At 31.9% G+C, this 14,881-nt stretch overlaps 1 protein-coding gene across 1 annotated transcript in view; it reads right to left on the bottom strand.

Moving 5' to 3' along the window:
• Positions 1-14,881, bottom strand: part of LOC145307063 (uncharacterized) — a 67,768-nt gene that overhangs the window by 5,685 nt on the left and 47,202 nt on the right. Inside the window, exons 5-14 of the mRNA XM_080149402.1 lie at positions 5,498-5,614; positions 4,033-4,131; positions 3,121-3,219; positions 2,850-2,948; positions 2,586-2,684; positions 2,202-2,312; positions 1,962-2,060; positions 1,700-1,798; positions 1,430-1,531; positions 1,163-1,261 (exon numbers count right to left, since the gene is read on the bottom strand). Coding sequence (XP_080005528.1) covers positions 1,163-1,261; positions 1,430-1,531; positions 1,700-1,798; positions 1,962-2,060; positions 2,202-2,312; positions 2,586-2,684; positions 2,850-2,948; positions 3,121-3,219; positions 4,033-4,131; positions 5,498-5,614 — 1,023 coding nt within the window. The remainder of the gene's footprint in view (positions 1-1,162; positions 1,262-1,429; positions 1,532-1,699; positions 1,799-1,961; positions 2,061-2,201; positions 2,313-2,585; positions 2,685-2,849; positions 2,949-3,120; positions 3,220-4,032; positions 4,132-5,497; positions 5,615-14,881) is intronic.

Here is a 14,881-nt window from a genome sequence, read left to right as displayed (position 1 = left end):
ACTCCTAGTGCCAGGTGATGGCCTCTTCCTACGGCCCTGGGCTGTATCAGGCTGAAGCTTCCGTCCTCCTGGGTTAAAAGGGTAATTGATGTCCTGGCATTGTTCTGGAGCGCTTGGTCCCTCCATCTTGAGCATGGGGTCTGTCTCCAAGAATTCAGTCTTGTCCAGATCCAGGTCCGCCTGGAGTCCTACAGGTTCTCCCCTGGCATGTAGACGTTGGGGTAGATTGGTGGAAACCCCCAGAACATCAGGCTTGACTAGCTTCCTAGCCACAGGGATGCCAGTGGGAGGTAGTGCTCCCCAAAATGCTGCGCTGGGACAGCCAAGCGGATTGCGTCCTGAAGGTGTCGGTCAAGTAGCTGGACGGAGACCATCGTGAGGCTGCAGGCCGGTAGGGTGACTTGCTTGGCCGTGATCAGCAGGGCCGCGTGCCTGTTCAAGGGGAACATGGCGTTCAAGGTGTGCGTAGCCGGCCGCGACTTGATGGGCTTGGCTTGGTAGGAGCACATGGGGATGGATCCGGGAGGACACGGTTGGCCGTTGATGACAGTATCCTCAGTCAGGGAGGATTCTGGGAGGCAATCGGTCTCCGGGAAGGCTGTTGGTGATTCTACTGCGGCCGTGTCTGGTACAAGTAGAAGGGTCCCAGCCGACAGGTTGGTTCCCTTGCTGGCGGTGAGGGCCGTGTCCACCCGGTGGGTTCCGCTCTCTCCGACATGGGATGAGTCTGGGTTCAGGCCCGGCAGCGGCTCCTTGTGGCTTGGTTCATGTTCCGTGTCGTCACGGGTGGCCAACCATAATTGGACAGGCTCGGCACCGGGAACATCTGGCTGTGACTTGCCGTCTTCCACATATACATACAGAAAGATAATTAAACAGTTCAATAGCAATTCGACCTATTAATGAATAGATAAAAAGATAATACTTATTACAACTTCAATATTTACATGAAATATTAAAGATACAATATATGGTATAATAAAGCCTAGTTCACAAAAGGTCTAAAGAAGCTTTAGGTAGACCAATTCCAAAAAGGCATTTGTTAATTGAATATTAGATACATTATATATTCTTTAGTTTAGAGTAGAGTTATAGATATAGAGAAAGATATGAAATAAATTAAAGATACAAATATATGGTATAATAATATTATGTAACTAACCATCATTATCTTTATGGTTGACATCGGCTCCATGATCTAGAAGTAGTCTGACTGTTTCTGTCTTTCCATTCCATGCTGCATCCATAAGACTTGTGTAACCTAGATATAAATATATTAGATACATTATATATTTTGTTGTTCAGAGTTATAGATATACAGAAAGATATAAGTGGAGAGATAGATAGATATAGAGTTAAATGAATATATATAGATGGATAGAATATACTAAAGATACACTATATAGTAAAATAATATTATGTAACTAACCATCATTAGCTTTATAGTTGACATCAGCTCCATGATCTAGAAGTATTCTGACTGTATCTGTGTTTCCATACCACCCTGCTGCCATCATAAGACTTGTCATTCCTACATATTAATATATTATATACATTGTATATTCTTTAGTTCAGAGTACAGTTATAGATATACAGAGAGCCATGTAAAGAGATATATAGATAGAAATAGACTATAGATAGATAGAATATACTAAAGATACATAATATAATTATAGTATAATAAAATTATGTAACTAACCATCATTAGCTTTATGGTTAACATCAGCTCTATGTTCTAGAAGTAGTCTGACTGTTTCTGCGTGTCCATATAATGCTGCCCTCATAAGACTTGTCTCACCTAGATATAAATATATAGTTACATTATATATTCTTTAGTTCAGAGTACAGTTATAGATATACAGAGAGAGGTGTACAGAGGTAGATATTTAGACTAAAGATATATAGATAGATAGAATATACTAAAGATACACTATATAGTAAAATAATATTATGTAACTTACCATCATTATCTTTAATGTTGACATTGGCTTCATGATCTAGAAGAAGTCTGACTCTTTCTGTGTTTCCAACCTCTGCTGCAAGAATAAGACTTGTCTCACCTAGATATAAATATATTAGTTACATTATATATTCTTTAGTTCAGAGTACAGTTATAGATATACAGAGAGAGGTGTAAAGAGATAGATAGAAAGAATAAACTAAATATATACTATATAGTATAATAATATTATATAACTAACCATCATTATCTTTATGGTTGACATCAGCTCCATGTTCTAGAAGCATCCTCACTGTTTCTGTGTCTCCATCTGTGTATCTGCTCCCTGCTGCCCACATAAGACTTGTCTTACCTAAATATAAATATATTAGATATATCAATATTTTATAGTACACTGATATATAGATGTACAGAGAGAGGTGTGCAGAAATAAATAAATCTATAGATAGAATATACTAAATATACAATATATAAATATAGTTTAATAATATTATGTATATTATATATTCTTTAGTTCAGAGTATAGTTATAGATGTACAGAAAGAGGTATACAGAGATCCATATTTAGACTATAGATAGATAGATAGAATATACAAGTATAGTATAATAATATTATAGAACTAACCACTATTATCGTTATGGTTGACATCAGCTCCTTGATCTAGAAGTAGACTGGCTGTTTCTGTGTTTCCATTCATTGCTGCATACATAAGACTTGTGTAACCTAGATATAAATATATTAGATACATTATATATTCTTTATCTCAGACTACAGTTATATATATACAGAGAGAGGTCTGCAGATAGATGAATGTAGATTTATGTATAGATAGATAGATAGAATATACTGAATATATACTATATAGTAAAATAATATTATGTAACTAACCCTTAGTATTTTTATAGTTGACATCAAATCCATGTTCTAGAAGTATTCTGACTACTTTTGTTTTTCCATACCATGCCGCATACATAAGACTTGTGTCACCTAGATATAAATATATTAGATACATTATATATTCCTTAGTTCAGAGTACAGTTATAGATATACAGAAAGAGGTGTACATAGATAGATAGATAGAAATAGACTATAGATAGATAGATAGAATATACTAAATATACAATATATAATTATATTAAAATAATATTATATAACTAACCATCATTATCTTTATAGTTGACATCGGCTCCATGATCTAGGAGTATTCTGACTACTTCTGTGTTTCCATACTGTGCTGCATACATAAGACTTGTCAATCCTAGATATAAATATTTTAGATACATTATATTTTTTAGTTCAGAGTACACACACCCCACCAGAAGGCTTGTTAGGTTAGTAAAAACAACCTGTGGATGTACTGGGACCTTATGGTGAGTTCAGAACATGCTTTCCCTAAATTGAATTAGCACCTTCCCATAGTAGAAAATTTTAAAATTACTTTTAATTGTCAAATTTTACTTTTATTTTTAGAGTACCTTCACCTAACCTCCTTTATTGTCTTATTTTGTCTTTTATATTCATCATGCAAATTTGTTCACATTAAAGTTGAATTTAAAGATGTTGGAGCTTTCTAAAGAGGTCAAAAAGGTGAAACATAAAATTAAATATTTTATAGAAATTTACAAAAATTGAATGAGAATCCCACCCCAATAAGGTATATCACCTTATTTTCCTAACCTTAAAAATACAGACCCCAAACTTTTTAAGATAGACAATTTTTGAACAGGAGAAAAAATTCCAACAACAGTGGTCATGGTGCTGATCAAGGTGTCTCAAATATTTGGAATAGATCCTGGTACATAATACAAAAATTATTCTATCTATCTATTTATCTGTTTGATGGCTATCTGGATGATTTGCAATGCCGGGTAGTCGGCGTAGCCAATATCCGGCATTAGAAATCAGCCAGATATCTGGTATCGGGCCAAAAAAGTATCTGGCACAACACTAGTAAATATAAACTAGTTGGATAGATAAATAGATTAAAGAATAGGAAGAAACTATAGAAATTGATAAAATTAAAGGTATGCATGGACAGTTAAATAAAGGATAGATAGATAAATAAACATACCAAGATTATCTTTCTTTTCAATAAGAGATCCTCTATACAGAAGAAGCTGTACGACAGAAGTATGACCACTCTGACTTGCCCAGTGGAGACTTGTTTTTCCTAAATATTTGAATATAAAACATGATTTTGCATATTCACTCAAACCGATTGGTATCCTGTGGATTAGAGCTGGTTCTTGTCCATACAAAAAAAACTATGTCTAGCATTGTATTATATCCAGTTTTCTATAAATATAAAAATTTACAATCATAAGATTAAAAGGAATTTTTTTTTACCCCATGTCTGCAGTATCTTGGGGCTAAAAAACGGGTTTTAATCTTATAATTGTACATTTTACAACCTTGGAAAGCTGTTTGGATACGATGCGAGAAATAACTATTCTATAACATTTTAATAATTTAAATATATTTATGGTACGACTTTGAAAGTGGTTGATATTTGCTGGATTAGAATCAGTTCTATTGAAAGATTATGTGTAGCATCCTCTTACAGACAATTCTCCATGATTATAAAAAAAATCATAAACTTATTATAATTTTTGTTAGACCAGTCCTTCATTTTATATTTGCAGAAAGCTGTCTATAACAGGATGCAATGAATAACTATTATATTATTGATAAAAATATATATTATAAATTTCACTTTTAAAATTGCTATCAATCATTCTTTTTTGAAGAAAAACTATTCTTTATATATGGCCAAGTGAGAAATATGGCAGATTTCTTTTTTTGGGTATAGTCCCTTTTGTGGCAATGCACCTTAAGGGGCGATTCTTCGTACTTTTCACAGTTGCTTTTCTCCTATTTCTAGGGCTCTAACCCTGTGGGGCTAATTGCCTAACAAAGTGGTGCAATCACCTAACCTAATATAACCTAACCTAACCTAAAATAAAATATAAAAAGCCATTTTAAAAATACAACGAATCGCACCTTAAATGAACTTTCCCTTTTTTTTTAGATGACTTCACAATCTTCCCATTGAATAATAAGACAATAGGTTTCAGCCATTCACCAGATCTTAGTGCACAGAAAGAAGACAATAAGTATAGAGAATTGTAACAATTCATTTTTTAGCATTCCTGTATTTAATAATAGAGGTTGCACCCCAAGCATTTAAGTGACTACATTCAAAGGTTTAGAGTAAAAAACATCACAATTTAATTTGATAAAAAATTTGCCTAAAACCATCTTGGTAAAACGTAAGTGAAGCTTCCCTAAAGTGGTGAGCAAATTTGAAAACCAAAAAAAAATTTGAGAGAGTAGCATTTTTTTCTATGGGTTATTTCTCTTGGCAGGGTAGTGGTAACCTTCCAAAAAAATAGTTATAAACCTTCCTGGACCTGTGCGAAACTTAACTGTAGAGGAGAACCATATTAGTTCATTAGTTAGCAAGATCCTCTGGTATAACACAAAGACATACAGACAGACATATATCCTGTTACTTTAAATAAGAAAGTATGTTAAACCTCTGGGATCTGTAGCATTAACATCTGCTCCATACTGTAAGAAGAGCTTGATTAATTCCTTTGTATTTTTTACTTCAATTTCACAAATTATACTTGTCAGGTTCAAATCTTCAAAAACTAAAAAAGAACAAAAATTATTGAAAATGAAAATTGCAGTAGATGATTTGGATATTGTCACTTTCGTGACAATGCCTCTTTCTTTGTATTTCACAATTGCTTTTGAGAGGTACTGTACCTGATGATTTAAAACAAAACAAAAGAAAGTTAATATAGTAATTGATTATGGCTTTTTATATTATGTTTTATATTTAGCTAACTCATATTGGATGAGCCCCTAAGATTTTTCTGTGCGTAAAAGATAGACTTTTTCAAATTGGTGATTATACATAACATTGAGTTTTTTTTATATCTTTCTCCTGACAGCACAGGATGCCAGCAAACCTAGAAGGTTCAACCAGGTATAAAATTTATTATTGGAACCCCCCCCCCCCCTTATTATCTCAGTTCCTATTAGAGCTAGAGGGCCTAAATTTTTTGTGCAAGTCCCCTGTTTGAAAATGAGTTTCCGACCTTAAGTAAGTCAAAGTTCAGGTCCTTTTTTACTTGAAAATTTCAAACGGCTGAAATTTTCTTATTTTTGAAACTAGAAGAAAATTTTATGTAAATTTTATATTAGAAATATCAAAGTATAAATTTCAGCGGCCGCAGCTGTACTTGGCAGCTGCCAGCCGCCGCAGTCGGCGGTCGGCAGGAAAACAACGACGAATCTTTATGAATTTTTAATACGTTATGTGGACATGTAACAAAAGCTTAAGTTTAAAATTTGAAGTATCTAAGTCAAAAATTGCGGCCACAGAAGCCTTTTAAAGATTTCTGGAGACCTGGAGGATCAGGACCTGCAGGATCATTTCTAGAACATGAAGTTGACTTGAACACCTGTATTTAATATGAGGATGTACTATTAGAGGATATTTTAGTATTTTGGTAAGATGAAATGCTTTGTTTAAGTCAAAAAAAAAATTTGCTCTTTACCTGGAAACCCCTGCCAGGTTTGCTGGCATCCTGTGCCCGCCAGGATGAAGATATTAAAAAAATTCCAACTCTCAGTTATGTGTCATACCCATTCTTAAAAAGTCATGCAGTTTGGGCTCTTTATCTTTCACACATAGAAAATGAGATAGAAAAAACCTGACCGTTAACCCTAGTAATCCCATTCCGTGTAAGTAAGCAATTAACACTTTTTTTGGCTTACTTAAATGTGCCATTGTGCCATTTTTGTGGTAAATTACTGATAAGTCATATAAATACTAATTGCTTACTTATGTCAGCATTCAACAACAATTTGGTCTGACTTGTGAGTTAAAAGAGGGTGGAGTAAATAAATACTCAGTAATTTATAGTAAAAGTTACTTATATCAGTTGAAATGAAGAAAAAGGAGGAGGAGTAATAATTAATCCCTTCCTTCCTGTAAGCAGTTTATGAATAAAATGGAAGATTTGGCTGATGTAAGCCAAATAAGCATAAATTTTGATTGATTGCTTATAAGTAATTTATCAAAAAATTGTTTGATTTGGTATATAAGCCAAATAAGCAGAAATTTTGATTGATTACTTATAAGTAATTTATGAAAAAATTGTATGATATGGCTTATAAGCCAAATAAGCAAAATTTTCATTGATTACTTATAAGTAATTTATCAAAAAATTGTATGATTTGGCATATAAGCCAAATAAGCAAAATTTTTGATTAGTTGCCTATAAGTAATTTAAGAAAAAATTGTATGATTTGGGATATAAGCCAAATAAGCTAAAAAAATTATTAATTACTTATAAGTAATTTATCAAAAAATAGCATGATTTGATACATAAGCCAAATAAGCAAACATTTTGATTGATTGCTTATAAGTAATTTATCAAAAATTGTATTATTTGGTATATAAGCCAAATAAGCCAAACTTTTGATTGATTACTTATATGTAATTTATCAAAAAATTGTATGATTTGGTATATAAGCCAAATAAGCCAAACTTTACATTGATTGCTTATAAATAATTTATGAAAAAATTGTATGATTTTGCATATAAGCCAAATAAGCAAAAATTTTCATGGATTGCTTAGAAGTAATTTATCAAAAAATAGCATGATTTGGTATATAAGCCAAATAAGCATTTATTGTGATTGATTGCTTATAAGTAATTTATTAGAAACTTGCATGATTTAGTATATAAGCCAAATAAGCCAAAACTTTCATTGATTGCTTATAAGTAATTTATCAAAAAATTGTTTGATTTGGTATGTAAGCCAAATAAGCAGAAATTTTGATTGATTACTTATAAGTAATTTATGAAAAAATTGTATGATTTGGCTTATAAGCCAAATAAGCAAAAATTTTCATTGATTACTTATAAGTAATTTATCAAAAAATTGTATGATTTGGTATATAAGCCAAATAAGCAAAAATTTTCATTGATTACTTATGAGTAATTTTGCAAAAAAAAGCTTGATTTGGTAAATAAGCTCATGAGCAAAAATTTTCATTTATTACTTATAAGTAATTTATCAAAAAATAGCATGATTTTGCATATAAGCCAAATAAGCAAAAATTTTCATGGATTACTTATAAGTAATTTATGAAAAAATTGTATGATTTGGGATATAAGCCAAATAAGCTAAATAATTCATTAATTACTTGTAAGTAATTTATCCAAAAATTGTATTATTTGGTATATAAGCCAAATAAACAAAAATTTTGATTGATTACTTATAAGTAATTTATCAAAAAATTGTTTGAATTGATATATAAGCCAAATAAGCAAGAATTTAGATTGATTGCTAATAAGTAATTTATCAAAAAATAGTATGATTTGGTATACAAGCAGGGGTGTATATTCTGCACAAGATTCATTTTTTTCTCCTGCTTCAAATTACCCCCCTCCTAGTTTTTTCCACCAAGTTGGGGGGAGGGGGTGAAATGAAAAAAATATTTAAAGAACTCTATTTTATTCATTTTTTCCAAAGTAATTTATCAAAAAATAGCATGATTTGGTATATAAGTCAAATAAGCAAAATAATTCATTGATTTCTTATAAGTAATTTATGAAAAAATAGCATGATATGGTATGTAAGAAAATAATCAAAAATTTTGATGGATTGCATATAAGTAATTTCTCAAAACATACCATGATTTGTTAAACAAGCCAATAAAATTTAGGTCTCTAGCTGTAATAGAAGCCACAATATTCATGATATATGTCTATATTAAAAGCCAGACAAATAATCAGTCATAAAATTGGTCATGGAGCAGCAAATGGTCATAACACCACTTTTCTCAGATGTTCATTGATATCTCAGTATTCACAAACTAAAACTAATAAAAACACCATATTTCATTGTCAACATCTCTTTTAAAAATTTGATTTAGTTTGCTCTTTTAAGCAGAAAATCATGGTTGAAACAAATTAAAATTATACAAGTTCAGCTGTGATTGGTACAATGCAAGTTAAACTGAATTTTTTTTAATGATTTTGACTATAAAATTGGGTATTTTTATTGTAAAAATATCATTATTTACAGGAAACCTAAATTTATGATGTAAATAATCTTAAATTTTGTTTCTAGGCTAGGTAATTTAATTTCAAAATTTCTAGCAGAAGCAATAAAAATCTTTCAAAATTTTCATTATATGTAAAATACCATTTTAAAATACCTACAGCTTTTTTATATTAAAGTTAAAGGGTTCAAATTTGGGGTATTGGATCTACTGGTGGCAGTCTTTCAGCAGTTAGATTGATGTATTTTTACTTCCTTTAAAAAATATCCTGTATTTGAACATTTTTACAACAAATTTACTTAAAATTAGGGTTAGGGAGGATACTTTTTTGGCCAGATACCGGATATCTGGCTGATTTCAAATGCTGGATATCTGGTATCTGGCCGAATATCTGGCAAATTACTGGATATCCAGCCAAATTATCCAATATACGACAGGATAACCTGATATTGAAGTAGCACAAAAAATTTTTTTCATAGACTGGTGTTTAAAATCAAGTAACTATTAAAGGAAGCCTGCAAGAAATACCACAATTTAACTGCTGAAAGACTGCCACAAGTAGACCAAATACCCCAAATTTGAAGCCTTCAGCTTCTATAACAAAAAAGTTCTAGGCATTTTAAAATGACATTTTATGTACAATGGAAATTTTGAAAGAACTGCAATGCTCATGTTGAAAACTTTAAAATTAAACTACGTGGCCTAGAAACACAATTATAAGCTTATTTTTGTCATAAATTTAGATTTCCAGTAACTAATTATATTTTTACAATAAAAATACCCATTTTTATAGTCGAAATCATTAAAAAAAATTAAGTTTTACTTGCGTTGTACTGAATGTACTGTAGCCAATCAGAAGGCTGAATCAGCTTAACAACTAATCACAGCTAAGCTTGTATTAGTTTACCCCTTTGTTTCCGCTATGATTTTTGTTTAAAAATGCAATTTAAATCAAATTTTTTTCATAGATTTTGACTATGAAATGTGGTGTTTTTATTGTAAAAATGTAATCAGTTACAGGCAATCTAAGTTTCTGACAAAGATAGGGTTATAATTTTATGTCTAGGCAATGTAATTTAATATTGTTTTTTCTTTTATGAGCATTGGAAATCTTTAAAAAATTCCATTGTACATAAAATTCTATTTTGAAATGCCTAGAACTTTTTTTTTATTGAAGCTGAAGGCTTATAATTTGGGGTATTGGGTCTTCTTGTGGCAGTCTTTTACCAGTTAAAGCGTGTTATTTCTTGCAGGCGTCCTTTAACCCTTAATGGTCAGGTGGGGGGGCATTGAACACCCCCCCATCTCATTTTCTGTGTGTGAAAGATAAAGAGCCCAAACTGCGTGACTTTTTAAGTATAGGTATAACACATAACTGAGAGTTCGAATTTTTTGAATATCTTTATCCCGGCGGGCACAGGATGCCAGCAAACCTGGCAGGGTGATCCAGGTAAAGACCAAAATATTTTTTTGACTTTAACAAAGCATTTTTTCTTAATAAAATACTAAATTATCCTCTAGTAGTAAATCCTTATATGAAATACAGGTGTTCAAGTTAATTTCAGATTCCAGGTAGAATCCTGCAGGTCCTGATCCTCAAGGTCTCCAGAAATCTTTAAAATGCTCCTGTGACCGCAATTTTTGACTTAGAAACTTCAAATTTAAAACTTAAGCTTTTCAAACATGTCTACATAACGTATTAAAATTTCATAATTTTCCCGCCGACCGCCGACTGCGGTGGCTGGCAGCTGCCAAGTACAGCTGCGGCCGCAAAAATTTATGTTTTGATATTTCTAATATAAAATTTACATAATGATAAACATTTTCTGTGAAAAAATTGTTCTTCTATCTTCAAAAATAAGAAAATTACAACCGTTTGAAATTTTTAAGTGAAAAAGGACCAAAGGTTGTTAAATTAAAAGGGTGAAGGAAGCAAAAAATGACTTCGTTTCACTTAAGGTTGGAAATTCATTATCAAACAGGGGACTTGCACAATTTTTAGCCCTGTAGCTCTAATAGGAACTGAGATAATAGGGGGGGTATTGAACGACCTCCCCCCCCCCCTAACCGATTAAGGTGCGGCAAGGGGCCCGACTGTAAGGGGTTAAATGATCTTTCTTCTAAGCAATTAATCTAATAAACTCTTACTACCCTTAATCTGTAATATTAACCCCTAACAGTTGGAGGATGGGCTGGGAGGTTGGATTGAAACCGCCCCCCACCTCTGCTTTTTTTCTATGTCATTTTCTCTGTATGAAAGGTAGAGGGCTATAACTGAGTGACTTTTTAAATATGGGTTTGACACGTAACTGAGAGTTGGAATTTTTTGAAGACCTCCTTCCTGGCGAGCACAGGATGCCAGCAAACCTGCCAAGGTCATTCAGGTAAAAAGTAAAAGTATTTTTTATACTTCAATAAAGCATTTCATTTTATTAATTACTAAAATATCCTATAGTCGTACATCCTCATATGAACCTCCAGGTCTCCAGAAATCTTTTAAAATTTCTGTGTGCAATCTTTTACTTAGATACTTTAAATTTTAAACTTAGGCTTTTCATATGTCTTCATGCTTTATTACAATTTTATAAAATCCATTGCCGTTTACCTGCTGACTGACAGTTTGTGGATGGCAGCTGACAAGAACTGGGTTGCAGCCAAAATTTATGTTTTGAGATTTTTAATATGAAATTTACATAAAGATAAACATTTTCATAAAAATTGTTCTTCTAGCTTTAATAATAAGAAAATTAAAGCGATTTAAAATTTTAAAAAACAAGAAATTTTTGTTGTAAAATATAAAAGATTATATTGCTGGATAACTTTAATTTCTGGTATCTGGCACCTACATTTATATTCTAAAGGGTGTAGAAAAAAAAACAATTGCTTCTCTACTTTATAATTCACTTTGTCTATTCGTCTGTCCATCAGTCAGTCAGTCAGTAATGCTATGGGGGAAACATGATTTTCTTGGCTCCTATTAGAGATAGACAGCTGAAATGTTTGTGAAGATTACCATGACATATGCGCATAAAATCTATACATTGTTTTGTCTGTCTGTCTATAAATTGGAGTGCTAGATCAATTTCTACATTTTTACGTTTTTGCAATTTTCTCAATTCCTGTTCAAGATGAATGGCTGGAATGTTCAGAGTTTAATAAATTCAAATTCTACATATTTCCATCAAGTTTTATTAAGATGCATTTATTGGTTGGGGTGCTAGACCAATTCCTAGATTTTTAGGTTTTCATGATTTTTTTGATCCCTATATAAGATAGACAGATGAAATGTTTAGGGATGGAATAAGTTTAAAATCTACATATTTCCATTAAGTTTTATTAAGATACCCTTATTTGTTAGGGTGCTAGATCGATTCCTAGTTTTTAAAGTTTTTGTGATTTTCTTAACTCCAGTTCAAGATAAACGGGTTGAAATTTTAGTGATTAAAATAATCATTATTCTACATATTTTGACCAAGTTTAATAAAGACATACTATTGGTTGGGGTGCTAAAATGAACTTTGATTTAACGTTTTTCTTATTAGCTTATTGCTTCAAAAGACCTTAACCCATTAGTGACGAACCGGCTTTTAACGCCCGGTTCCAGAAAATGCCGAAAAAAAATGGTTCTCAGTTTCAGGATTGCATCATTCTCAGTATGAATCCCCCCTCTACTACCCTGGTTTTCATTTCCCCCTGGAGCAGGCAGTTTTGCTTACTTCCGTTTGCCAGTATAGCTCAACAAAATTTGAAAACCAAGAAAAATGAGGTGATTTTAAAATACCCCTCCTAACTTTTTTGTTTATGAAGTAAAGTTAGTGATTTTTTTCGTGAAATTTAAAGTTTATTGGCAACTACATTCATTTCTGAATTCGTTTTATTCAAATTATTATTTTTTATATGATTTTTTTATCGTTTTTTTACGTTCTATATAGGCCCGGCTCGGCCCAAGTAAAGATACCCACCATTTTTATTGCCCGGCTTGGCGCGAGTAAAGATACCCGTCCACATATAATATCAAAATTTTAAAACTTCTAGGAGACGGGCTTTTTTAACTGAAAAGGGTGGCACCTATAGCCAAAACACTAAATGTGATATAAATCATTTTGTATCTTACTTGTAGCTCTATCAATTACATGAGGTTATGTAGTTTTCAATTGCGGATTGTATCGTAGTATTAGCTACTCTACAACTCACTTTGGACGTTCAAAAATTACATTTTTAATTTTTTGGGCCAAATAACCGGGTATTTAGGACAAAACCGGGCTTGAATGCCGGGGGAAAGCACCAAAAAACGCCAAAAATGGTTACCTATGCCGAACGGTTTCTTTACTCGCGCCGAACTGGGTTTTATTGCAACTTTCCTGTGCACGCCACTAGAGCAAAACTAAAAAATTGGAATTCCGTTTTTACCATAACAAAGCTTCCCTGAAATTTTCAGCACGATCAGTCCATAAAAGTGGCGCTCGGCACTAATGGGTTAATACATTTTTAAAAGGTTTCGGGATTTTTATTATTGAAGTTTTTTTTATAACATACTCTATCGATAATTTTTCCTATGTCTGTTCATAATTTTTTAGCTTTGCTACTTATGGACGTTGTCATATGGACATTTTGGTCTAAAACTAATAAAAAATGACTCAATTTATGCTCAAGCAATGACAATGAGAAAACAATATTGAATTTTGAAACTTTTCACCACTCCAGAGTGCTATTGCTAAGACCTAGCCCTATCAGAAAAATTTGCCCCTCACCAAATGTGCATATCTTATTATAAGTTAAGAAACATTCGTCTATTTTGAAAAGTATTAAAGGGCGAATATAGGTTCGGTATGATATGAGCTTATATCAAAGGTGCCATTACATACTTTTAGAATATCTATGCCAAATTTAAAAATTCAAAAAAATCCTTAAGTAGATTTTGCAATTTTCTGTTTCAATTGAACATATAATAAATGAGATTGCCGACAAAATCGTTTATTTTAGCCCTTTACAAGACTTTATTTTGACTATTTTGCTTAAGTTTGATTGACTATTACATTGGCTCGCACCTTAAAAGATAATTTAAATGTTTATTATTTTAGATTATATACTAGTTTATTTAATTTTTTAAAAAGCATAAAAATAATTTGCGTAGAAGGGGGTCAGGAGTATTGACAGGGTAAATAAAACGTCTTAAAATTTATTTTCTGTACAGATTAATTCATGATGATATAAACAACCCTTGTGTACGCATTTTCAACACACACACACACGGCCACAAAAAAACAGGGATTTGAAATCATTCTTCCTCCAAGAAAATTTTATCAATTATTTTTTTTTTACTTTTTACATTATTTGATGTTTTTTTTTAACTTTTAAATAATTTACTTTATGAAGGTAGAAGGAGGGTATATTTACCCCTGATTAATTGGTTTCCACGTTATTACGACTATCATTTAACGAAAGCTTTTTAATTCAACCTTGCCATGAAGCCTTGTGTGATGCTAGGGTCTTTGAGTTCTTAGGGAACCACACTAATTACAAAATATTTTCTTCGAGATTGATGGGTTTTAATCTATAAACAGACTTATACAATTGAATATGTCAATATTTTTAAGTTATTTATAATCTATGGAATTGCACCTTTGATATAAGCTCATATCATATCGAACCTATATTCGCCCTTTAACTGTCTTAAGTACTTAAATCTTGTAGATAAACCCGAGTTTTAAAGTTTTTGATGGTGCATGTAAAGACCTTTCTATAGACACCTTAACCAGGTTTCTAACACAATCCTAGCCAATTTGGCTAAAAAAAAAAGAGAAAGAAAGACATGGCAAAATCAAGAATTGAAA

The sequence above is a fragment of the Acartia tonsa genome, chromosome 15 (assembly GCF_053477335.1).
Source record: "Acartia tonsa isolate MP-2025a chromosome 15, ASM5347733v1, whole genome shotgun sequence".
Lineage (NCBI taxonomy): Eukaryota > Metazoa > Arthropoda > Copepoda > Calanoida > Acartiidae > Acartia > Acartia tonsa.
Note: the sequence above shows the minus strand (reverse complement) of the source record. Positions and strands in the feature narration are given on the sequence as shown.